Below are 22,457 nucleotides of genomic sequence, written 5' to 3'. Positions count from 1 at the left end.
ACCGCTCGCTCTGTGCGCAGAGCCACCGAGTCATCCTCTAGCTTTCTTCATTGTCAAATTTCAACAAGTCGAGCCTCCACAAGGTATCCGTCGCCGTCCCGGTCGCAAGATGTGGTTCCTGCACTCGGCGCCGCCCGGCCCCGGCCGGGAGCCTCGTACTCCTCCCAGGAAAGAGAAACGTAAGCATTGTGCTTCAGTGCCAGGTCTTGACCACCATGCTAACTTGAAGATATCAGAGCCCAAGGTTGTCAAGTCTACGCCCTACAAGATCAGTGCCGTTGACAGCGTTCAGGACACCAACTTCTGTATTCTCCGGAAACCCAGGCATGATGAATTCATTCACCGGGAGTACACCAATAAGATTCATTGGGACGTTGGTGTCGAGACGCTCATACGCGCTGTGTTCGGCATCGGCTGGGAGCACATACTGCCGACTCCGCCCGTGTGGGAGTGGGAGTTGGTCCCCATTGATGTTGGGAAGAACCAGGAACAGATCAAGACAGCGTTGAGTGACGTATATGTACACTGCGAGAATGGTACATTCACTATATTGGTTCGCCTCGTCTTACCCCACTGGTCACCACCAGCTGATATGCCCACAGCAGGCCACTTGTCCCCGCTCTCAATCTGAGGGCGAAGTAGCTGAGAACGGTTCTGCTGACAAGACCAGATCGGTCCGTGAAGGCCAGCCCATATCAGAGGCGAGGAACGAGGCACCTGAGGACGAGATTGCGTCAGATGGTGAGGTCGAGGCGCTCCTCAAAGACGATGTGCACACGTCGACAGCAGACGTACCGCAGGAGACCGGCGGGGCTGTGCGGGTGGGCAAGCGGAAGCGCACGGCCGAGGAGGAGGTCCCGGCACCCGGTTCCAAGCGCGTGCGGCGTACTACGCCTGGCGGACACCGCTGCATGTCTTCCGAGGAGGTCCAAATCGTGCGGTACGTGAACCACATTATGTCGTACAATGTCCGCTCGTATGCTATCGGACTCCTCATCGAGACGAACACGATGCGAGTCGTCTACGGTGATCGCATGGGTATCGTGTTCACGAGGGCGTTCAAGTTCCTGGATAAGGAAGCCCATCTGTTTCTCCTAGTTCTTGCCGCTATAGGAGGTGCAGGCGTGCACAATTTGGGAATCCACCCGATCCTCAGCTTCAACGAGATCAAGAAAGAGCGAGATGTCTTCCACCCTGACTCGGGCTATGCGTTGTCCAAGGCGCTTGTTCGACTAGAGGTTCGGGATGCGCAAGGCGTCTCACGCCAGCTCGAGTTCGACATCGATGAAGCCGACAAGATCCGCCCTGTCGACACCGCTTTCGGTCTCATTGGTCGAGGGACGACAATAATCGCTGTAAAGGCCAAGGGTGGCCCAGCGCTCGAGATGTGCGGGTCGGAACCGCTCGTTGTGAAGGTGGCGTGGCCACACAAGGCGCGTCAGGCTGAAGACAGGATGATACGTGCTGTTCGTCGGCAATTGTCCGCGAAGAAAGCGAAATACCTGGAGTATGTCGTGGACATGAAGTGCGCGGTCACGAAGAGCATCGAGGAGATGGACCTGCCGCGTGTTGCGATGGGGACCTACCCCGAGGAGCAAGACCTGCGTGTTTGCCGCACTCTGATCCTCAAGCGCTACCGACGCTTGGAGGACATCGGGTCTGCGGAGGGTTTCCACATTGTGTTTGTGGATGTTGTTCGTGGTACGTCATATCTAGTGCCTAGCCAGAGTTCTATCTGACGAGTCTTTTAGCTCATTACTGGGTGTACGAAACGTCGAAGATACTTCACCGCGATATCAGCACCAACAACATCATGTGGTTCATGAAGGATGGGCAGGTTGTTGGCGTGATCTGCGACTGGGATCTCGCGGAAGATCAAAGCAATGGCTGCGTTCGAACTATTGAACCTGCAAAAGCGGCGAGCACTTCATGGTTACCATTCATGCGCACGGGTGCAAAGACGGCCGATACGTCGAATATACCGAAGAGTCAAGCCGACACTGAGCAAGTTCCGGGGTCGACGACTGTGCCGTCGGAGAGCGAGCATCTGCAGAAACCGAGATACCGGATCGGTACTGGCCCGTTCATGGCGCTGGACCTTCTACGCGAAGGGGATCCTCCAGTGCACAAGTATCGCCACGACCTCGAATCGTTCCTATTCGTCTACGTCTACACCGTCGCTGGATACGATCCGACAAACAAGATATTTCAACCGATTGAGCAATGGCAACTCGACTCGCTCATCGCCATCGGAGACAAGAAGCACAAGTTTCTGACGGATCCTGTGGAGGCTATGGCTGTCTTGTCCTCTCCTCATGACGATTTCAAACCGTTACTGAAGCCGGGCACTTTCCTGGCGCAGCTCATCGTCCACTTTGGAGACCTTGAGTACAAGATGATGAAGATCGAGCATATCAGGATGGATGCAATGTTGGTCGGTTCCGCAGAAGAAGCCGAGGCCTCGATAGGTAAGATTGAGAGGGAGAGGGACGAGATGATTACATACAGTAAATTCATGTGCATGCTCGGAGCGTCGGAGGATATATAGACTCGGTTTTCTGCCCTCCCTTGACGGCACTTGCGTTTGTCTTCGCATGTCTTGTATACACAGCACAACCGCGATCATTCTCTCTCCTTTCCTTGACTAGATCTCTGGCATGACGTGTCTCATTCCATCCGGTGTATATTACGCTGTCTTCTATAGTATGTAACACACGATGTCGTTCGCCACCATCATGATGTGTTCTCAACTCATGGCCCTCGTGCCATGCCGAACATAGCGCATCATCACAACGACGACCATGCTATTGATCCATATCTATGTGCCTTCTCTCCTGTACCAACCACGACACCAAATGCGGTCGCAGCCGTGCTTGACGTATCAAACAGCATACGATCCCCCGGGCCGGGCCATGACTCAAACTCTGTAAGACAAGTGCAATGCATACTCTCGGATCTCAGCGCTCAGCCCCGACACACTCTGAACAGCACGAACGTGCAGAACGCAAGAAGAGCGGCGAATACGTAGTAGAACACGCGACCTACCCTGTCCTCGGCGCCCCCGAAGAGCGCGTTGCGCAGCGGGAGGAAGACAAACCCGACGAGGAAGTTCGCGATCCCTGTGGGTGGTAGTGAGCGCGGCGATCCGATCGAGGGGTGAGGATACGGTGCGAACTTAATTACAGTTGACTAAGAGACTGGCGGAAGAGAGCGCGGAAACGCTTGTGCATTGTGAAGTATGGTTAGTTGTAGGATCGTTGAACGCTGTGGAGATGCTTACGTGCTAGTGCGTCGCACCAGACAGTTGCTATGCTAGCATCGAGGAGCAGACAATCATCAACGGGCGGCGGAGGCTGGGTTTCAGCACCATGATAACTTCCTCTTGATCATTGCGTTCGGGCCACTCGACGACTCGTAGGGCGGGTTCATCTCCCGCCGCCCATTCATGCAAGCTCTGGCGTAAATGGCACTGTTGACATGGTTGCCAGTGCAAGTGATCACTGATCACCGCCCACAAATCAATGTACAGCATATCCTACAGAAATCGCCAGCTGTCATGCTCGAGCTGCGTATGACGGACAATCCTCAGAACCCGCCGTCGGGCTGGTAAGCAATGATCAATCGCCACTTCTCATCATCCTTCTTCTTTCCCTTGCGAGCCTTTCGCTCCTTCTTCCGCTCCTCCTCCCGTGCTTTGCGCTCGTCTTTCTGTGCTTTGCGCTCGGCCTTCCGCGCTCTGCGCTCCTGCCGTCTCTGATCCTTCGTCGCATGTCTCCCGCCAACCTGTTTGTGACCTTCATCTTCGGAACTGCTTGAGCTACCGCTGTCATCCTCGTGCACGGTTGCGTCTGGCGGGGGTGCACCGTCAGGCCCATTATAGGTTACTGAACCCTTCGCAAGGACGACGGTCATCCGCCGCGGATAGAAGAAATACTGTCGAGTGCCAGTGGCGTCATGTACTGCGCAACACTTCGAATGCTCATCGACACTCACCACGTTCCACAGATCGATCAACTCGCCCACAGCGCCAGTCTTCTTGTTCCTCATTACATGCTCGATTCCTTTCGTCACCAGCATGCCTTCGCCGTGGTGCATCAGTTCAGGACTCGGACCCAAGTCCATGCGAGAGCTACTCACCCGTCAGCCCAGCATGCATAGATATCGGTGCAACCGCGGCTGCTATGCGGTTCGCGGGCGAAAGCGAGCCTGCCACCTTGACATCATGCAGGAACCGCTGCCAGTCGTCTTCAGCAACGTCGTGCGTCGCGAACGGGTGCGGTACAGCCCTCGATGGCGGTGGGACCTGAGGGAATCCCTTGTCGAGGTCCTTGCTCAGGCTCGCAAGGAACGCTGGCTCGAATGGCTCGTATGGCAGGTCCAGACGTGGTGACCGGAGGAATGACGGTGGCGGCGGATCGACGAGCTCGCTGACGCTCTGCCCAGGGGCTGCTTTCCTCAGGTGCTCAAGTATGCCGCCTCCCCCTCGCGAAGGCGCAGGAGCCGGGGATAATCGCATGCTGTCCTAGGGAGCGGGACGAGTCCTGCCATATTCGGTCTTGCAAACATCTCGCTCAAGATCACTAAGTCTGTCTGCCTCCGCTGTGAAGGCTCCAGCCGAGGCCAGTGGTAGTTCTCGAGCCAACCGCCTAATCTTCTCTAGTATGTGGATCAGAGGCTCTCGGTCCGATTCCGGATACAAATGTTTGCGAATCCCCTCGGCAATCGAGGAAGCGTCCTCCTCGATGGTACGCCGGTACATCCTGGGCTGGGGTGATGACGAGGGCTGAGAAGGCTCTGGAGATGCTGGTGACACAGATGGACTCTGAAACGCCTATATAAGTAGCAGGACAAATATACTGTCACGCCATTTGAGCACGGCCTCCCATTGGCTTCCCGCGTTCCGAACTTCATACTACAATCATGAGTCAGATGGGTTGTAATATGGGATAGAGGCGAGTAGAGTCGCCGTATCAGTGAACACACTCGGCCGCTTTTCCTGACAGAAACGGCAGGGGTGCTGGACTTGAAGGTATATTCGATTGGATGGGATATCTGCTCGAGCATCATGTGTCCACGACGCTTCCTCGCATGAAGCAAGTGGGAACGAATCCGATGATTGACCGCTGTCACATCACCGACTCGGATGCTGGATGCTGTTGGTGCAAAGAGAAATCACTGTCGATTTACATAAGTACAACGTACGTACGGGTACTACTTACTTACAAGCGGATGCGCGACACGGTCACCTGACCTGGCGTAGGCGCGCGTTCATCGTTCAACGCGGCTGCTGGATCCTCTCTGGGCCCCCGGACTCCTCACGCGCACGTACCTCTCTAGCTAGCGTCACTATTGCTTTCTCTTTCTCGCCCGCCAGCTTGAAGTGGCTTGGCTCTTGCGCGCGCTCAGTGTTGTGTGTATCATCAAACCATCATGACTTTGAAGTTGTCGTCGCCAATTCAGGTCACAGCACTCCTCGGGATCGGCGCCGCAGTAACAGTTGGCATGATTGCGCAGTTCCTACTGTCGAGGAAGCTTCAGGAACCGCCTGCTACAAAGACGGTGAATATCAGGGACACTGTAAGTCAACAATCGACCTGCCCGTGGAAAACTGAGACGGCTCCTCAGCTGCCGCGCGACCTAGACTCATGGCGCTCACCCAAGCCGTATACATTGGAGGAGGAGTCGCGTATATGGGAAACCCTTCGGGCGACGTTTTACGCCGCTGGTGTAGATTTGTGGCGGTATGACGGGCTATACTTCAGGGACGATCTTCGGCGGACGATGCTCTCTAGCGGCTTGGCATACCTGACTTCGACGCGTGGCGAAAAATGGGAGACATACTTGAGGAAATTCAGTGGCTTTGTGAGTTTTATTTTGTTGAGTGAGACGAGCAGCAAAAGCGGTGCTCATACTCTGGCGACGTGGACTAGAATCCTCTCACGTGCTGTGGTACGACTCTAGAAGGCCATAATGTTGTGGTACGCATCGTTTGCATAGGCAACGAGGGCGCGCAACATCTCGAAATCCTGCGTAAATTGGCCCGAGGATCAACAGGGCTACTGACGGAGAACCACATCGCGCCGCTGTGGCAAGAAGTTTACTTTCAAGGCCTCACCTTCGTAGTCACGCCTTGGATCGGTCACAGTCTGTTTGAGTGCTATGGATTCTGGGCGAAGAACTCTGTCGGCGATCTAGTTGACATCGTCTTGCAGACATTCCAGGTGAGCCGCGAACCACTCTGTCGCACGCTCGCATGCTCAACGTCGTTGATACTTTACTCTAGGCACTCTGTTTCATACACGATAACAACATCGCACACAGAGTGCGCATCTCCTTTGCATCCCCTCGGTAACATAGTGATTAACGGACGCAGGATGCACACCGGAACAACTATCGGATTCAATGGTTCCCAGAATCCTTGACGACCAAGCGAGTGCCTATCTGTAGACCACGCGTTTTCCTCACCGACTTCGAGATGGCTGTCGAATTCTCGACGGACGTCCCACCTGAGCAGCGCTTGCTCACAGGGCTACCCGGACGGGATTACAAACGACCGGTACCGCCAGAGGTTGTCTCCAGACAACCGTACGATCCGTTCAAAGTAGACGTATGGCAGCTTGCTGAGAGCTTCTCGGACTTCCGGGTGAGTCATGAGTAGAGCATCTGGCCATTGCCCGATAACGAACACGATGCAGTCGACGATACCGGAATTCGATGAAAACCTTGCCCACATCGTCAGGACGGACAACAGCATGAGGCTGACAGCAATCGAGGCTCGTGACAGACTTGCGGGTATTCTGCATAGTATTCCGCCCATTGAGTTGCTTATTCCGCCGGTTATATTGAAGAAGAACTAGGAATAGCACATTGTGCATCGTCGCCACGCTACCCATAAACTTGTTCTTTCGCTTTGAGCGAATGCTGTTCTAGTGCTGTCAAGCTCTTCTGTCCGAGGGGCGGCGCGTATACTACATCGTCGGAACTGTACCCCATCTCTCGTACCAGCCTTTGTGCAACACTAGCATGGTGCGTAGTACAGATGCCATCCCACAGGTTCCTGAGACTCATAAATGTCGCCCCCTTACTATCTGTAAGCAATAACTAGCAAGGTCTCGTCGTACCGCTTAGTGACAACACCGGGGGCGTCGAGCCGTCCAGCATGCGCACTATGTAATGTAAGCTATCCAGGACCCTTGCCATCTCGGCCGACCCACACTGGCATTGTGCTAGGGACTTCACAAGTCCACGTATGGGGGGCGCTCGTTCGTTGGTAACTGACAGTCTCCGGATAGTAACTAGTACCCATGACATGGCGAGGCCTGGCCTAGTCGTCTGCCTGAGAATACGCACAATCGGTCTTCCTGAGGTACGTGCACTTCCTGCATGTTGAAGCCTCCTTCTGAACCCCTTATGTTGACTACGTAGCTGGGTGCAAGGCGCACGGCGGACCCTGTACCATCTGACCGTCACTTCAGATTGCCTTCGCGGTGCGCCTTGCAAGTGTTGCCCCGGTTGCAATCGAAGCTCAGGTGAGCCTTCATTCTTGTAGATCCAGATCCAGGGGCGCTGGAATCGGATCTTGTGCTCCTTGTACTTCGAATGGATCTCCTTGTGAGCGAATCTGACTGATCGTTCCTCTAGGAACACGCAATGCATCGTGTATGACTGATGACGCATGAATGCATGACGCCTCACACGTCGAAGTTCGTGTTCTCGCGCACACAAAGGGAGGCCCAAGTCGGTACGCATCACCAGAAGGCTTGCGTATGAATACACGTGCATGATCTTCACAAATCACCTCAGGCCTCGTATCCACGTAGTCCCTATGGTGTGTGCATCTAATGCACCGGTCATGTTGACTGGCAAAAGTCTAGTGCCAACCTTACTCTTCATTATCGTGGGTTGTATTCATACCGTTCGCGAGACTCTCATACCCATCGCGAAGCTCATGCCACCGCCAATGTTCCGCAGGAGGGCAACGATAGGATGCACATGTTTCACTCATCTACCAACGCACATGCGCCGGATACCATGCGTAGTCAAGTCCCATTATACACGTTCAAGTTCAAACTATGGATACACTTCAATTCTTCTGCACGCATCACCTGTCACTGATTGGACCTGCCGCACACTGGCGCTCCTTCTACCGACTCCCCGTAGGCCCGTACTTCACACCGCCGCCCTGAAATGTGCTCGCGCGGTCCTCTCCCGTGCGGTGGTCACCACCCTCTCGCGGGGGAATCCACTATCCGGCGTCGCACATCAGTGTCTCTTGAACACATTCCCTCAAGATTCCACGCACCTGGTCACTCGGTGAAGCACTGATGGCTAGTAATGGTAGGTACTCATACCTCCACCAACCGCTTCCTGACGATTTCTTTGCTAGGGTGGATTTGGCAGTCTTTTACGTTGGGTTTTGTTGCGGCTCTGGCTCATCTACGAATGTCCTGTTTATGTGTGCGGTTTGTCAAACCTGCTTCATGTGTCAAACAGCCAAATAGCCTGAGGACAAGGACAAGGACAAGGACAAGGACAAGGAGTCTGTACAAAGTCAGCCACTAGCAAGGTATGAACATCTGGTAGTACGTGATTCGCTAATTAATCACGAAGCAGACGAAGAGATCCCGGCCTTCGCAGGCTCACGGCAGCGACGCTCCCTCGCCAGCTGTCTCGCGGCGAGTAGCAGCGGGCCCATCCTCCCCACGTCGACCACACGCATCTCAAGCGCACTCACGCAGCCTCTGGATCAGCTATGCAAGTTCCACCACCGACCATGGTTGCGCCTCCGGTACCACAGCCGCTAAGTCCACCCGACGAGACGCAGTTCTTCGATCGCGTCAAACACGCGCTGGATAATAGGGACGCGTACAATGAATTTTTGAAATCGAGAACTCGTGTCGCCAACAACTCAGGACCAGATCAATGCCCGGCGGAACACAGAACGGGTGGTTGGGCCTGACGAGAACATCTTCCGAATAGACTGGGTAAGATGCTCCGCGCAATCTGTACAGCGTGTTGATGAACACGACTTGGCCTTAGCTGCCTGACAGCAAGATGGTGACTGTGCAACTCTTCGGGAAGGATGACTCGAGGTTTGTCGACTCCGAGGCGCTCACTGGACGGTGGCAAGCATACGTTCAATCATACGTATCAGTAAGCGATGTCTTTGTCACTAGCCTGTGGCATTGCCTGACCACAATTTCAGGACGACCGGACACAAGGGGTCCCTACCCGCGCAGGTTCTAAGCGGCCGTTCCTCCGGAAGTGAGTCCTGTCCAAGGTCGCTGGAGTGTGTTTGGTATTGATACTGACGTCTTTAGATCGAGGTTACCAATTGCAACAGATGAAGTACCCGAGGTCGTTGCGCATGGCGGGTTGGAGATCAAGGTATGCGTACGGACGTACCGGCTCTTCTTTGTCTCCGACACCGAAGACTATCTGTGGCGCGTCGTCGACTCAGATGAGATCTCTTCTGCGCGCGAGAAGGGACGGATACAAAGCAATAAGAGACGGCAGTGGTTGGAACGATTCGCAAGGCAACGGGAGGAGCCGCAGCAACGGAAAGAGCAGAGTAATCCCGATCCTTCCGTCGCTCCTCCTGGCCCGGAGGCTAAGTCGAAGTCTCCTGAAGAAAGCCAGCATGACCAGGAGGCTCCGCGGCCTGAGGGCGAGCCTTTCCTTACGAAACCACAGGAGTCCACTAATGTCGCTTGAGGACCTTCATGATACTCCGTTTGCTCGGTGGGCCCATTCATTTGCACCCTGTATGGATGCATATCCGGTGATCTACCTTCGACCTTCGTCTGTTTCCATGTTGTGTTCATGTACGTATGTATGTAGTACAATACTATCACGCTAGTGAGGGATGTTAGTGAAGACATGGTACACGTCCATCTGGACAATCCCGGCGCTTGAGCACTTGAACGTTTGAAGACCTTCACTCGAAATGCCGCCATTTTGCCCTCGTACCACACCATTAGCTACCACCCCTCAAACTGATCCCATTGCTTGACCATCACTATGTACGCCGCAGGTATAGACTACTGTACACCTGCTGTACACTCCTAGAACGGGACGCAGATCTTGGGCGCGTTTTAACGCCCATGCCGGCGTCTGCCGGGTCTCCCACGGTGCCATCACTGATCGTGGCTGCTTGCATTGTCTCCCCGATTTGGTAGGCGTTGCTGAACTTGTACGACCACGAGCCGCAGTGCGTTGTTCTCTCTGACTCACCGACCACAGCGCTGAGTCTGAAATCAGGCAGCCACACGCTTCTCTCACCACGCGCAGGCGTGTATATAAAGATGGACGCGCCCCAGGTGCAATGTTGTCGTCCGCTCCCACTCGCAGGCATCTGGCCACCGCTCGCTCTGTGCGCAGAGCCACCGAGTCATCCTCTAGCTTTCTTCATCCTCAACTTTCAACAAGTCGAGCCTCCACAAGGTATCCGTCGCCGTCCCGGTCGCAAGATGTTCTTCCTGCGCTCGGCGCCGCCCGGCCCCGGCCGGGAGCCTCGTACTCCTCCCAAGAAAGAGAAACGTAAGGATTCTGTTTCGGTGGTCTTGATCATCATGCTAACTTGAAGATTTCAGAGCCCAAAGTTGTCAAGTCTACGCCCCACAAGATCAGTGCCGTTGATAGCGTCCAGGACGCCAGTTGTATGCTCTGGCAACCCAGGCACGATGAATTCATTTACCGGGAGTACACCGATAAGATTCATCGGGACGTTGGTGTCGAGACGTTCATACGCGCTGTGTTCGGCATCGGCTGGGAGCACATACCACCGACTCCGTATCGCAGGCAGGCTGCGAAGGCAAAGGACGCCGACTGCTACTCGCTCTTGGGGGCCGATATCAAAGAATACCGTACTAGCAGCGACGAGAGATCCAGCTATCAGCCGCTTAACCTTATGGCCAATGGATTTTTGACGCAGCTCTATGGCCCGAACGTGGAGGGCGGCCACGACACTCGTCAAGCAGCCGACGATACCGAGGCGCGTCGGCAACGGCTCCTCCATGTCAAACAGCACTGGGATCGCCCCGACCGTACGCCACGCATGTACTCGGGCCGCTTCATTAAACACGACTGCGAAGCTATCAACGTCCGCAAGTCAAAGGACAAGCCGGATGGCACCTACGGCATGTCGATGGGGAAGCCCGTGTGGGAGTGGGAGTTGGTCCCCATTGAGGTTGGGAAGAACCACGAAAAGATCAAGAAGGCGAGTGACGTATTTGTACGCTGCGAGAATGGTACATTCACTATATCGGTTCGTCCCATCCTACCCCACTGGTCACCACCAGCTGATCTGCCCACAGCAGGCCACTCGTCCCCGCTCTCAAGCTGAGGGCGAAGTAGCTGGGAACAGTTCTGCTGACAAGACCGGATCGGACCGTGAAGGCCAGCCCGTATCAGAGGCGAGGAACGAGGCACCTGAGGACGAGATTGCGTCAGATGGTGAGGTCGAGGCGCTCCTCGAAGACGATGCGCATACGTCGACCGCAGACGTACCGCAGGAGACCAGCGGGGCCGTTTCCGTGAGCAAGCGGAAGCGCAAGGCCGAGGAGGAGGTCCCGGCACCCGGTTCCAAGCGCCCGCGGCGTACTACGCCTGGCGGACACCGCCGCATGTCCTCCAAGGAGGTCCAAATCGTGCGATACGTGAACCACATTATGTCGTCCAATGTCCGCTCGTATGCTATCGGACTCCTCATCGAAGGGAACGCGATGCGAGTCGTCTACGGTGATCGAATGGGTATCGTGTTCACGAGGGCGTTCAAGTTCCTGGACAAGGAAGCCCATCTGTTTCTCCTAGTTCTTGCCGCTATAGGAGGCGCAGGCGTGCACGATTTGGGAATCCACCCGATCCTCAGCTTCAACGAGCTCAATAAAGAACGAGATGTCTTCCACCCTGACCGGGGCTATGCGTTGTCCAAGGCGCTTGTTCGACTAGAGGTTCGGGATGCGCAGGGTGTCTCACGCCAGCTCGAGTTCGACATTGATGAAGCCGACAAGATCCGCCCTGTCGACACCGCTTTCGGTCTCATTGGTCGAGGGACGACGATAATCGCTGTAAAGGCCAAGGGTGGCCCAGCGCTCGAGATGTGCGGGTCGGAACCGCTCGTTGTGAAGGTGGCGTGGCCACACAAGGCGCGTCAGGCTGAAGACAGGATGATACGTACTGTTCGTCGGCAATTGTCCGCGAAGAAAGCGAAATACCTGGAGTATGTCGTGGACATGAAGTGCGCGGTCACGAAGAGCATCGAGGAGATGGACCTGCCGCGTGTTGCGATGGGGACCTACCCCGAGGAGCAAGACCTGCGCGTTTGCCGCACTCTGATTTTCAAGCGCTACCGACGCTTGGAGGACATCGGGTCTGCGGAGGGTTTCCACATTGTGTTTGTGGATGTCGTTCGTGGTACGTCGTATCTAGTGCCAGCCAGAGTTCTCACTGACGAGTCTTTTAGCTCATTACTGGGTGTACGAAACGTCGAAGATACTTCACCGCGATATCAGCACCAACAACATCATGTGGTTCATGAAGGATGGGCAGGTTGTTGGCGTGATCTGCGACTGGGATCTCGCGGAAGATCATAGCAACGGCGATGTTCGAACTATTGAACCCGCGAAAGCGGCGAGCACTTCGTGGTTACCATGGACGCGCACGGGTGCAAAGACGGCCGATACGTCGAATATACCGAAGAGTCAAGCCAACGCTGAGCAAGTTCCGGGGTCGACGACTGTGCCGTCGGAGAGCGAGCGTCTGCAGAAACCGAGATACCGCACCGGCACTGGCCCGTTCATGGCGCTGGACCTTCTACGCGAAGGGGATCCTCCAGTGCACAAGTATCGCCACGACCTCGAATCGTTCCTATACGTCTACGTTTACACCGTCGCTGGATACGATCCGACAAACAAGATATTCCAACCGATCCAGCAATGGCAACTCGACTCGCTCATCGCCATCGGAGACAAGAAGCACAAGTTTCTGACAAAGAGGGCGGAGGCTCTGACTGTCTTGTCCTCCGCTCATGCCGATTTCAAGCCGTTAGTGGAGCCGGGAACTTTCCTGGCGCGGCTCATCAACCTCTTTGGAGACCTTGAGTTCAAGATGGATGAAATCGAGCGTATCGAGCGCAGTGCAATGTGGGTCGGTTCTGCAGAAGATGTCGCGGCCTCGATAAGTAAGATTGAGAGGGAGAGGGACGAGATGATTACATATGGTATATTCATGCGCATGCTCGGAGCGTCGGAGGATATATAGACTCGGTTTTCTGCCCTCCCTTGACGGCACTTGCGTTGGTCTTCGCATGTGTTGTACTAGCGGGACCCCGTGCACGGATTGGGGTTCAAGTATGCCGTTTACTCAGTATTGCAGTAGTACTGTCAACATCATGTAACATAGCACGGGTGGCATAATTTGTGTTTACGATCAAGTCATACATGTTATCCAAACTATAGCTAGTGGTAGTGAATGGGGCCAGTACGGATGTGGATAGTACTGCGGAGGGCACATACCCTACACGCGACCCGCGACTCAGACCCACGTACCCGTACCCGTACCCTACCCGGGTTGACTTACCTCGGTGGTATCTGCGCGGGTTTGGGCTCGCACCCGCCGTCCTTCCCGTCCTCCCCACTCGCTCGCACACGCAGTGTCCCCATCCTCACGCGCTCCCGCCTGCTCGTCGCTGTGCCCGCACACACGACGCGCTCGTTGGCTGCGTTGGCACGTGGGGCACTGGCCTTGTGCGCTCGTAGTTAGCGTGTTGCGCACGCCCTGGCCCTGGCCTTCGCTCGCGCGCGCGCCGCAGTCCCTTCGTCGGCCGGGCTTGCGTCCTGGACATTCCCTTGTGAGCTCGCGATCGCGGTGCGAGTGTTGTCGCCCGGGTGTGTGGCCGCTCGCCCGTCCGCCCGTCTGCCTACGTGCGCGTTCGTCGCTCGTCTCTGTGTGCTGGGCATTCGCCCTCCACACTCGCGGTCGGTGTGTGTTGCGCGCGCGCGGGCCTGCCCAACGTTGTTCGCCTTTTGCTCAGCGCGTGGAGTCTGTTCGTCGGCCATGCGTGCGTGTCGGGCAATTCTTCCCCACCATCCGCTCGCTCCCGTCCGCACTCACTCGCTTCCACACTCACCCTCCACCCGTTCTCCCCCCTGCTCGCCGCTATGCTCAGGCCCGTGGTCTGCTCATCCACCGGGCTTGCACAGGGGTCTGTTTCCCTGCGTGCTAGTGGTCGGTGGTGTTGCCGTGCGCCCACCGTCTACTTGCCCTTGCGCGGTATTCGCTCACACGCCGGCGGTCCGTCCATCGGTGGTGTTTGCGCGACGTGCATTCGCCCGGTGCGCTCACGATTGACGTGCGCGCCGTTACCCGCCGTGCTTCACGTCGCCGCACCTTGTGACTGCAGCCAGCGCATGCGTCTGCACTCACCTTTTCCCGATGTCCATCTTTAGATCTCGCGCACGCCGTCCGTTCGTCGGCCGGGTTTGCACGCAGGACATTGACGCTGCATGCTCGCAGTCGCCATGCGTGTTGTGCTCGAGCTGTTTGTGTTGCTGCACGTCACGTCCGCCAGCCCCTCGCCTTCCTCCCTGACCGCCCTCCTTCCTGACCGCCCTCCTTCCTGACCGCCCTCCTCCCTGACCGCCCTACCACCCTTCTCCGTGGTTGTCGTCTGACCTGTGCCTGCCGCCCGTTCACCGGCCGCGTCTGCACGCAGCGCCTTGGCCCTGCGCGCTCATGGTCGCTGTGCGCGTGGTGCTGCACATCGTCGCGTTCCGTGAGCTTTCGATGGTGGTTTGGCGAAGCCGTTTCCGCACTTGCGCCAGTGGTGCCCGTGCACGCTCGAGCCCAAGCTCGAGGGCCGTCAGGGATGGATGTGAGACGGAGAGTGGCGGCAGAGGGAAGGAGGAGGAGGAGGAGGAGGGTATTCCATTTAGTCACGAGTCATCTAGACGCCTCGGCGTTTTCGATGTGTGACAGCGCTCAGTGCGCATCGGGCACCGGTCGGGCATTCCCTGCCTGTCCAAAATGCGCGTCGTTCGCTGTCCAGCCAATGAGATTCGTCTTATGTCACGTTTAAGGCCCTTGCCGATGATACATGCGACGCGTCTGACCGCGACGCGAAGCACTGGACCTACTACAGTAACATTGTGCCCACTGCAATTGACATATCGCACCTCGTTCGTTGAAGTACGTGTGTCGTAATATCCGTCTGTCCGGTGGTGATTGAATCATGCTCCGTTAATTACATAGCTTAACGTGGCCCACCTGCGCTGGCCGCGATTCTGACTCGGAACTTGAACCCATCGGAGGACAAGCCATGTCGCACCCAGCCGCGAAGCGACCTCGCACTGACCATGATGAGGATGGTCAACAGCCTACCGAAGAAAAGGTCTCCACTGGTATTCGAGACAAAGAAGCCTGGTTCCCTGACGGCAACATCGATATCGTCGCGGAGGGGATCGCTTTTCGCGTCCATCGCACTGTGCTCTCCGCTCAGTCCGAGGTCTTTCGTGTCATGCTGTCGATTCCTCAACCAGCCGCTACGGGGGATGACGGGGATTTTCCTGTTGTGAAAGTTACGGATTCCGCAGACGACATGCGGCACCTGCTGCTTGTTCTCTACTATCGGGATGAGTGCGCGGCTCTTCTATCTTCACGGGTTGTGAGACTCAGCACTTCTCATCTAGATCTTTCAGGCCGCAACAAAAAGCGCGCTTCGGAGTTGTCAGTCGCCTCGTCCGTCTCGCGCACAAGTATGAAATCCAGAGCGTGCTGGACGATGCAATGGGTCGCATCAGAGTTTTCTACCCATCAAACCTGGAAGACTTCTTGAAAGTCCTGAAAGCTCCCCCTTCTAGCCCCACTTTGGAGCACAAAAACACCGACTGCTTCGAGGTTGTCCAGCTCGCACGACTCATTGGAGATAATTCACTCCTACCAGCCGCCTTTTACCGTTGCTGCCAACTCAAGCCAGGCCCCTCCTCGGCAAACAATCGGACGGTACCTATTCGCCCTCACAGCGCCTGTCTGATGAGGACATGGAACGGTGTATGGCGGGCAGGGCCTACCTGGCGAATATAAGTATGCTTGTCAAGCGTGCGGTCCTGCAAGACGGTAAAACCGAGGACTGTTTCCAAGACACATGCGACGACGGCTTGACCAGGATGACGGAGGGAATCGAGTCATTGATGATGATACAGTATAGTGATACACGCTGCAACGCGTTGACTTGCATGGAGATAGACGAATATGATGAGGTCCTATGTGGGTGGTGCATAGCATCATATAAACGCAGATTACTGGAGGTGCAGAAGGATATATGGAACACACTTCCGGAGAGGTACATACTCAATCTCAAGTGATACCCGGACCAAGAGCACGAATCCCATGTTATCCGAAGATGTTGTTTGTATTCTACTGTTTGCCAACGTAGACCAGAGAGAATACATCACTCTCAAGTCCGACCGCTATGTAGAAAGAAATTGTATTGCAGCCTCTCAAAATGACGAGTGATGATGGTTTGCGTTTCACGGTACTGTATGACCATAATCTTACTAATAATGCTTCATTGAAATCCAGTTACGCAAACCGCTGGGAATCTCTAGCCTCCACGGGGCGGGGACCTTCATAGTAGGAGTCAACGTTCTTTGCCAACTAGTGAGCAGTGGATTGACTGAGAAATCGCTCGATCACGTGCCCGCGTTACAACGCGACAAGTTGAACGCGTACCCTGAGAGTATGCCGCACAGTGGACACCTCGCCAGGACTTATCGTAAGTACTCAAGTACGTATACTCAACGTTCAACCTTCAAGCCGAACTAGAGTTTTCTATCAGCCTTCACACGCTCGTCGCGCTGAACTTTTCGAGAGTTCAATTGACGAAGCGCTCGTTGTGTCGACTTCAATCCCGAGTCGACGTAACCGTGTCGGTCGCATTGTTCGTTCTGCTCAACGTCACTGATCTATGCGAGCTCCTTGCAGGCTTGTTCATCAAGATAGGTGGCAGACATTCTTCCGGTGGATCACAGCTTTTCGAAGCAACTAGCGAAACATAGCACCCAGTCGTCTGAGTCGGCGTTGCGAATATGCCAAACCCGCTGAAACGACCGCGCACGGATAGCAATGCTCATGAAGACTCGAATACCGGAGCGGTCAAGGACCAGGAGGCATGGTTTTCCGACGGCAACATTGACATCATTGCGCAAGGGACCGCCTTTCGTGTTCACCGAGGTGTCCTTACCATCCATTCCGAACTTTTCCGCGACATGCTGTCTATTCCCCAGCCCACGGATGCGGGGGACGCTGGTCATATACCGGTGGTGGAAGTGACTGACTCTGCGGACAACATGCGGCACTTGCTGCTCGCTCTCTACTATAATAACAGTCTGTCGTCTCTCCATGCTTTCATATGTGTATGCTGATTCATTGACATTGTTTGAAGGCACTTCAAACCTTATACCCAAGCAGAATTTGCAGTGGTCAGCTCCCTCGCCCGCATTGCGCACAAGTACCAAGTGAAGAATGTGTTGGACGAAGCCATGAGCCGCATAAAGGCAGTCTATCCAGATAACCTGGACGACTTCCTCGAAGTGCTGAACGAACGCCCGCCCGATCTCCCCATGAGATCCAAGGACATCGATTCACTTCACGTTCTCCAGATCGCACGACTTGTCGGGGACACGTCGCTCTTACGCCCCGCCTTCTACCGTTTATGCCAGCTCCTACGATACAGCCGCAGGTCTCTGCCGGCAAAACCGTCCGAGGAGGCTTCTTCAACGGCGTATGACGAGGACATCGCACAGGCCACTGCGGGCATGCGAGCTCTGAAAGATGCAACCCTTGAGGTGCGCCAAGAGACCTTCGTACCGTATCGAGCATCCGGATGCTACAGTGATGAATGTTTGTATGCTATGGAGGGGATGACCAGCTTCTGGACGGAAGAACCGCTACTCGAGGAGTGCGATGCATTCATGCATGGGGATGTAGAGGAATGGGATGGAGTCTTGTGCGAGATGTGCATGGCGCGTGTCAGAGAAAGAGAGAAGGACGCTCAGGAATTGGTTTGGGACCAGCTTCCGCAGTTCTTCAACTTCCGTGACGACTAGTAGGCAGCACTCCCGCGCGGTATACACTAATCTGCGGTTATATTTAATTTTGCTAGTGTCACACAGTCGCCTTCGAGTCGCCGAGGTTTACCATAGTTTACTGCAGACACGGACATACAATGAACGAGCGCAGCCCTCACCACTGATACTACTAGTAGGTGTGAAGGATCTGCACTGCCGACAAGTCGCGAGACGCACCTACACTCCAGAGCCAGTATCATTTCTCATTTGCCTCAGCCTAGCAGTAAGTTACAGTGCTACTTCCGGTCTCTAATTCTGCGATTCGGAGACACTAAGCCTAACAAGCAGTTTCGCAAACCGTCACGGAAGTACTGCCAACAGACACGAGCATACAGTACGTGCATAGGCCTAGCGACGCGAGGCCCTGATGCTCTAAAACATGTATTCATTTGACGTTGCTCTGGAGCGAGAGACTCTGAGTCATTGAAAGCGATCACCACGGTCCTCAGGCTGCGGCCAGGTCATCTATTGTCGCGAGTCGCACTCATTGCGTGTGCCATGAACGTGTTCTGTTACTGTCACTTACTGATTCATAGGCGCACTGGAGAGTTGACTGGTAGGGGTTTATTATTATTTGCTGCGTCTGCTATGCGACTCAGTCACAGAGAATTCCAAAGTACCCGCCCAGCCATGCCCAGTCAAATTGCACGATCACGTGGCCGCGTTATGCACGGTTGCTCTGGCAGCCGCACGACGCACTTGGACTGATCATCTCCACGGCGTCCACGCATTACGAACAAACCTTTCTCTGCCGTTGTTCCCAATCCGTACGTGCACGCGTATTCACCCATATATGATGAAGTAAGTTGGACTCATCCGTCAGGTAATAGCGACTCGGAAGCGGCACAGCTTGAAGCCAAACTTGAACCTTCGCAATCATGTCAAACCCGCTGAAGCGGCCGCGTACCGAAGGCAGTGCCATCCAGGAGGATCTGAAAAAGGATCTGGTCAAAGACAAGGAAGCGTGGTTCTACGACGGCAACATTGACATTGTCGCGGAAGGGATCGCCTTCCGCGTACATCGCAGCGTGCTCTCCCTCCATTCCGACCTGTTCCGCGACATGCTGTCCATCCCTCAGGCTCAAGACGCAGGGACCTCAAGCGACGTTCCAGCGGTAGACGTGACCGACTCCGCGGACGATATGCGCCACCTTCTGCTCACTCTCTATCATAATAACAAGTCTGTTGCTCCTACCTGGTGCCTATCAGCTCGCTGACGGTTTGCCGTTCCAGACATTTCAAACCGGACAAGAAAGTCGATTTTGAAGTTGTTAACACGCTTGTCCACATTGCGCACAAGTATCAAGTACAGAACGTGCTGGACGAAGCCATGAGTCGTATCAAGGCGCTCTTCCCAGGCACCATGCACGCGCTCATCAAAGTGCTGGATGAATATCCGGCCGGCCACACCATGAAATACGAAGACACGAAAACAAACTCTCTGCGAGTCATTGAGATCGCACGGCTCGTGGGGGATACCTCGCTTTTGCGCCCCGCCTACTACCGTCTGTGTCAGCACGTACGCCGTGGCGGGCCCGAGGTAGATGAATCGCTCAAGGACTCGGACCCTCTATCAGCGGCATTCGACGAGGTCACTAGGCGCGCTGTCGCGGGCGCCCCGCATCTGCGACTTGCAACGCTAGAGGTTCGGGAGGAGGCGTTTATGACATCCACAGCAGAGGAGTGCTTTCAAGATGATTGCTTGGAAGTTCTCAGTTCAATGAACGCCTGCATGGTTGACGAGCAATCGCTGTTGTGCGACGCATTTGACTGTGTTGATATGGAGGGCTGGAGTGACACTCTGTGTGGGAGATGCGTGTCGCTGGTTCAGGGGAGAGAGAATGACGCGCAGGAAAGAGTCTGGGAGCAGCTCCCGACTTTCTTCAACTTCAAGGAGGACTAGGCAGCCTTTGTCACACGCGAAATAATCTGATCATATGAATCGCATCTCGCTGATCCTGGATTCGTTGCATGCAAACCGACTGGGTGGGTGGTGCATAGACTCACGCACGAACGTCGCGCGCGGAATAGTGCATGATAAGCGGGATCAACATAATGGTACATACAACATACTGAATCATGCAGCATACAAGAACGCGAGGGTCAAGCATCATGGCGGTCCAGGACGAGGTCCATCACGCGGTGGTCCTTCGAACATCGAACCCTTCCAACAAGTCATCAGATCCTAGTACGCGGTCAGGATCGTCCAGGTTTTCCCTTATCACAAGGCGATATCCGGTCGTATACTCGCCGTCTTGAAGGTCAGCATTAGCCTCCTCTTCATCGTAGTCATGCTCGGACCAACAGTCCGCGTCCACAGTCACGCCCGAGTCCGTGTGCTCCACAGCCTGTACTTCGCCGTCCACGTCTTCAATGTCGTCTCCGCCGGCAGTCTTTCTTGGCATCTTTCGCAGTGGCATCTTCCTCGTGGACGTCCCCTTCGTTGGCGTCCTCGCCCGCGCTCTCGTTGTCCGATGGGACGTCGTCGGCGGTACCTTGCGTCGCGTCATCATCTTGGTCGTCGTTCTCGCCCACATCGCTGCCGCGTGGCCGCGTGCCAGACCTATTGAGACCCGGAGCGGGGTCCAGACTCCAAACATCTGGGACAAACTCGCCCAGTGCCTCTGCTGCGCGAGCTTCATCCGGCTCCGGACCATCTTGCTGCACCTCGAGCACAGCGCAGCGTTGCTGACCAGATTCTCGGCCCCCCGGGAGAGTATCGTAACGCCGTCGGCCAACCAGCGGTCTTCGAGGCGTGTGACGTCTACCTCTGCCTCTAAAGCGCGCTGGCAAGCGTCCTCGTCGTAGCATCCCGAGCTGACGGGCAAGGCCCAGATCTCCAGTACCGAGAGGATGGTGCGGCCCGTGAGGACGTTCCGCGCATCCATACACATCTGGATGTCCTTGTCGTCCAGCCTCTCCATGGCGCCGTCTGCGAGGGCCACGCCGTGAAGCAGCTCCTTCGACGACAGCTGCGAGCACATGTACAGGGCGGACGGCAGGATGGTGGTCGTCCCGGTGAGGCGCGCGAGTTGACCGCGGAGATCGCGTCCTGAGGCTCGACACTGATGCAGTAGGTCTCGCCGTGCTTGGAAGCCCGAGCCAGTCGTCGAGGTCGTCGCTGAAGAACGACTTGAGGCGCTTGAGCGCGAGCGCGAGGGTGCCTTCCATGCGGTACTTGTGGGCCATCTTGATCCAGCTGGCGACAAAGGGGAAGCCTACTTGCTCGTCGGACGGGTAGAGCCTGGACAACTGTGAGCCCCTAAGACATGTGGGATGCGCTGGAGCACACTCACTGCGTGCCGAAGAAGACGAGCTTGAGCATGTTAGCGACGTCGAGGGGCGAATCGTCAAGATGGACGATGTGGCAACCCTCGATCTTCTCGGCGGGTCTGGTTGCTGCCGAGTGAACATCTCTTGAAAAGTTCTGGACGATTTGGCGAGCAAGTCTTTGTAGACACGGAAGGCGACGCCTCTCGCGACGAGGATGATGCTACCGTCGTTGAACCAGAGGTCGGGGTTCGTTGTTCGCGTCACTTGCTCACCACGACTGTCTTCGGTACGAGGCCGTTTCACTTTTCGCTTCCCCGGAGAGTCACCGACCCCAATTGCCATGTCGATGCCTATGTTCGGGGGTCAGATACGCAAGGAGCTGGCTGATGAGCCACAGACCTGTCGATGTGATGGATTTTCCTGAGCGCTCGTGTGTAGGCACCTGGGGCTTTATATAAGACTTGAACAGTCTCAAGGAACGCTGACGGCGTGGACTCACTCATTGTTCTCGATGCGGTCTTTTGACGGTCAGGATTGGCCTGCTTTGTTGCATTATTCGCAACGTGTCCCATACACCGAAAAAGGTATGTTCCGTACCACGCACGCCATGCAGATGCAGGTCATGGTGCCATACACGCAACGACTACCCTAGCATCGTAGATGCTAGGCCGGGTCTGAGCTGCCCGAATCTGATCGTCGTTACGGAAAGGTGTCCGTTCAGATTCAGACTTCAGCAGTCAAACGTTCAGCAGTGATACAAAGAGATAGCTCAACGATGAAACCTACGGCCAATGTTATCCAGCATCCAATGTTTTCCGCAAGATTCCGTACTGACATTCCACAATTCCTTCAAACGACTTCTTTACATTCCTTCGGCAATGCCCCAGTGATGCCGATACACATGAGGTCGGACTGTAAAGACTTGTTGAATGTCTCTTCCGCCCATCGCTGAGCTGACTCGGCCTCATTCAACTCCCGAGCGAGTACCTCGACATAATAGCACGGCCTTCGGAGATAATGATGGTCAAGAGGCATAACGACTCCGACGAGCAGGCGAGC

At 55.4% G+C, this 22,457-nt stretch overlaps 8 protein-coding genes across 8 annotated transcripts; 6 read left to right on the top strand and 2 right to left on the bottom strand.

Annotated features, from left to right (window-relative positions):
• Nucleotides 1-3,585: 3,585 nt before the first annotated feature.
• On the bottom strand, nucleotides 3,586-4,809 carry B0H18DRAFT_929096 (uncharacterized protein; the record flags this gene model as incomplete). The annotated part of the gene is made up of 4 exons (XM_048041681.1): nucleotides 4,138-4,809; nucleotides 3,994-4,079; nucleotides 3,886-3,933; nucleotides 3,586-3,666 (listed from the first exon to the last, which is right to left on the bottom strand). Exons 1-4 carry the CDS (start codon nucleotides 4,514-4,516, stop codon nucleotides 3,586-3,588), a joined length of 594 nt encoding a protein of 197 aa, XP_047897164.1. The 5' UTR covers nucleotides 4,517-4,809.
• A 736-nt stretch (nucleotides 4,810-5,545) lies between these two features.
• B0H18DRAFT_987457 (kinase-like domain-containing protein) lies at nucleotides 5,546-7,271 on the top strand. The gene is made up of 8 exons (XM_048044848.1): nucleotides 5,546-5,577; nucleotides 5,626-5,862; nucleotides 5,931-6,221; nucleotides 6,284-6,322; nucleotides 6,374-6,643; nucleotides 6,696-6,950; nucleotides 7,095-7,158; nucleotides 7,212-7,271. Exons 2-6 carry the CDS (start codon nucleotides 5,782-5,784, stop codon nucleotides 6,855-6,857), a joined length of 843 nt encoding a protein of 280 aa, XP_047897163.1. The 5' UTR covers nucleotides 5,546-5,577; nucleotides 5,626-5,781; the 3' UTR covers nucleotides 6,858-6,950; nucleotides 7,095-7,158; nucleotides 7,212-7,271.
• Nucleotides 7,272-8,773: 1,502 nt separating this feature from the next.
• B0H18DRAFT_1208587 (uncharacterized protein) lies at nucleotides 8,774-10,009 on the top strand (the record flags this gene model as incomplete). The annotated part of the gene is made up of 6 exons (XM_048036279.1): nucleotides 8,774-8,836; nucleotides 8,913-8,984; nucleotides 9,040-9,153; nucleotides 9,206-9,264; nucleotides 9,321-9,730; nucleotides 9,762-10,009. 5 exons carry the CDS (start codon nucleotides 8,774-8,776, stop codon nucleotides 9,712-9,714), a joined length of 702 nt encoding a protein of 233 aa, XP_047897162.1. The 3' UTR covers nucleotides 9,715-9,730; nucleotides 9,762-10,009.
• An 806-nt stretch (nucleotides 10,010-10,815) lies between these two features.
• Nucleotides 10,816-13,509, top strand: B0H18DRAFT_52731 (uncharacterized protein). Its single transcript, XM_048038471.1, has 2 exons — nucleotides 10,816-12,414; nucleotides 12,464-13,509. The coding sequence occupies exons 1-2, from the start codon at nucleotides 10,938-10,940 to the stop codon at nucleotides 13,258-13,260; spliced, it is 2,274 nt and encodes a 757-aa protein (XP_047897161.1). The 5' UTR covers nucleotides 10,816-10,937; the 3' UTR covers nucleotides 13,261-13,509.
• A 1,619-nt stretch (nucleotides 13,510-15,128) lies between these two features.
• B0H18DRAFT_987449 (uncharacterized protein) lies at nucleotides 15,129-16,503 on the top strand. The gene is made up of 4 exons (XM_048044847.1): nucleotides 15,129-15,186; nucleotides 15,250-15,633; nucleotides 15,687-15,999; nucleotides 16,020-16,503. Exons 2-4 carry the CDS (start codon nucleotides 15,317-15,319, stop codon nucleotides 16,359-16,361), a joined length of 972 nt encoding a protein of 323 aa, XP_047897160.1. The 5' UTR covers nucleotides 15,129-15,186; nucleotides 15,250-15,316; the 3' UTR covers nucleotides 16,362-16,503.
• Nucleotides 16,504-17,153: 650 nt separating this feature from the next.
• Nucleotides 17,154-17,720, top strand: B0H18DRAFT_845962 (uncharacterized protein; the record flags this gene model as incomplete). Its single annotated transcript, XM_048039553.1, has 2 exons — nucleotides 17,154-17,389; nucleotides 17,441-17,720. Coding segments are annotated over 2 exons (516 nt in total), but the record flags the coding sequence as incomplete, so codon positions are not given.
• Nucleotides 17,721-18,887: 1,167 nt separating this feature from the next.
• Nucleotides 18,888-20,060, top strand: B0H18DRAFT_52707 (uncharacterized protein). The gene is made up of 2 exons (XM_048038468.1): nucleotides 18,888-19,305; nucleotides 19,359-20,060. Exons 1-2 carry the CDS (start codon nucleotides 19,004-19,006, stop codon nucleotides 20,026-20,028), a joined length of 972 nt encoding a protein of 323 aa, XP_047897158.1. The 5' UTR covers nucleotides 18,888-19,003; the 3' UTR covers nucleotides 20,029-20,060.
• Nucleotides 20,061-20,495: 435 nt separating this feature from the next.
• B0H18DRAFT_1115959 (uncharacterized protein) lies at nucleotides 20,496-21,740 on the bottom strand (the record flags this gene model as incomplete). The annotated part of the gene is made up of 5 exons (XM_048033336.1): nucleotides 20,496-20,792; nucleotides 20,852-21,097; nucleotides 21,192-21,369; nucleotides 21,422-21,517; nucleotides 21,559-21,740. The coding sequence occupies 5 exons, from the start codon at nucleotides 21,738-21,740 to the stop codon at nucleotides 20,496-20,498; spliced, it is 999 nt and encodes a 332-aa protein (XP_047897157.1).
• Nucleotides 21,741-22,457: the final 717 nt, after the last annotated feature.

Source organism: Fomitopsis serialis (genome assembly GCF_022376445.1).
Source record: "Fomitopsis serialis strain Sig1Antser10 chromosome Unknown B0H18scaffold_11, whole genome shotgun sequence".
Classification (NCBI taxonomy): Eukaryota; Fungi; Basidiomycota; class Agaricomycetes; order Polyporales; family Fomitopsidaceae; genus Fomitopsis; species Fomitopsis serialis.
Note: the sequence above shows the minus strand (reverse complement) of the source record. Positions and strands in the feature narration are given on the sequence as shown.

What these genes read in the sequence shown, in the direction of transcription:
- B0H18DRAFT_987457 (XM_048044848.1), top strand. Translation starts at nt 5,782, where the DNA reads ATGCTCTCTAGCGGCTTGGCATACCTGACTTCGACGCGTGGCGAAAAA. An exon ending in TGAGGAAATTCAGTGGCTTT is followed by an intron (nt 5,863 to 5,930) that starts GTGAGTTTTATT and finishes GACGTGGACTAG; the next exon opens with AATCCTCTCACGTGCTGTGG. An exon ending in TCGTCTTGCAGACATTCCAG is followed by an intron (nt 6,222 to 6,283) that starts GTGAGCCGCGAA and finishes ACTTTACTCTAG; the next exon opens with GCACTCTGTTTCATACACGA.
- B0H18DRAFT_52731 (XM_048038471.1), top strand. Translation starts at nt 10,938, where the DNA reads ATGGCCCGAACGTGGAGGGCGGCCACGACACTCGTCAAGCAGCCGACG. An exon ending in GTTTGTGGATGTCGTTCGTG is followed by an intron (nt 12,415 to 12,463) that starts GTACGTCGTATC and finishes CGAGTCTTTTAG; the next exon opens with CTCATTACTGGGTGTACGAA.
- B0H18DRAFT_987449 (XM_048044847.1), top strand. Translation starts at nt 15,317, where the DNA reads ATGTCGCACCCAGCCGCGAAGCGACCTCGCACTGACCATGATGAGGAT. An exon ending in GTTCTCTACTATCGGGATGA is followed by an intron (nt 15,634 to 15,686) that starts GTGCGCGGCTCT and finishes CTTCTCATCTAG; the next exon opens with ATCTTTCAGGCCGCAACAAA.
- B0H18DRAFT_52707 (XM_048038468.1), top strand. Translation starts at nt 19,004, where the DNA reads ATGTCAAACCCGCTGAAGCGGCCGCGTACCGAAGGCAGTGCCATCCAG. An exon ending in ACTCTCTATCATAATAACAA is followed by an intron (nt 19,306 to 19,358) that starts GTCTGTTGCTCC and finishes TTGCCGTTCCAG; the next exon opens with ACATTTCAAACCGGACAAGA.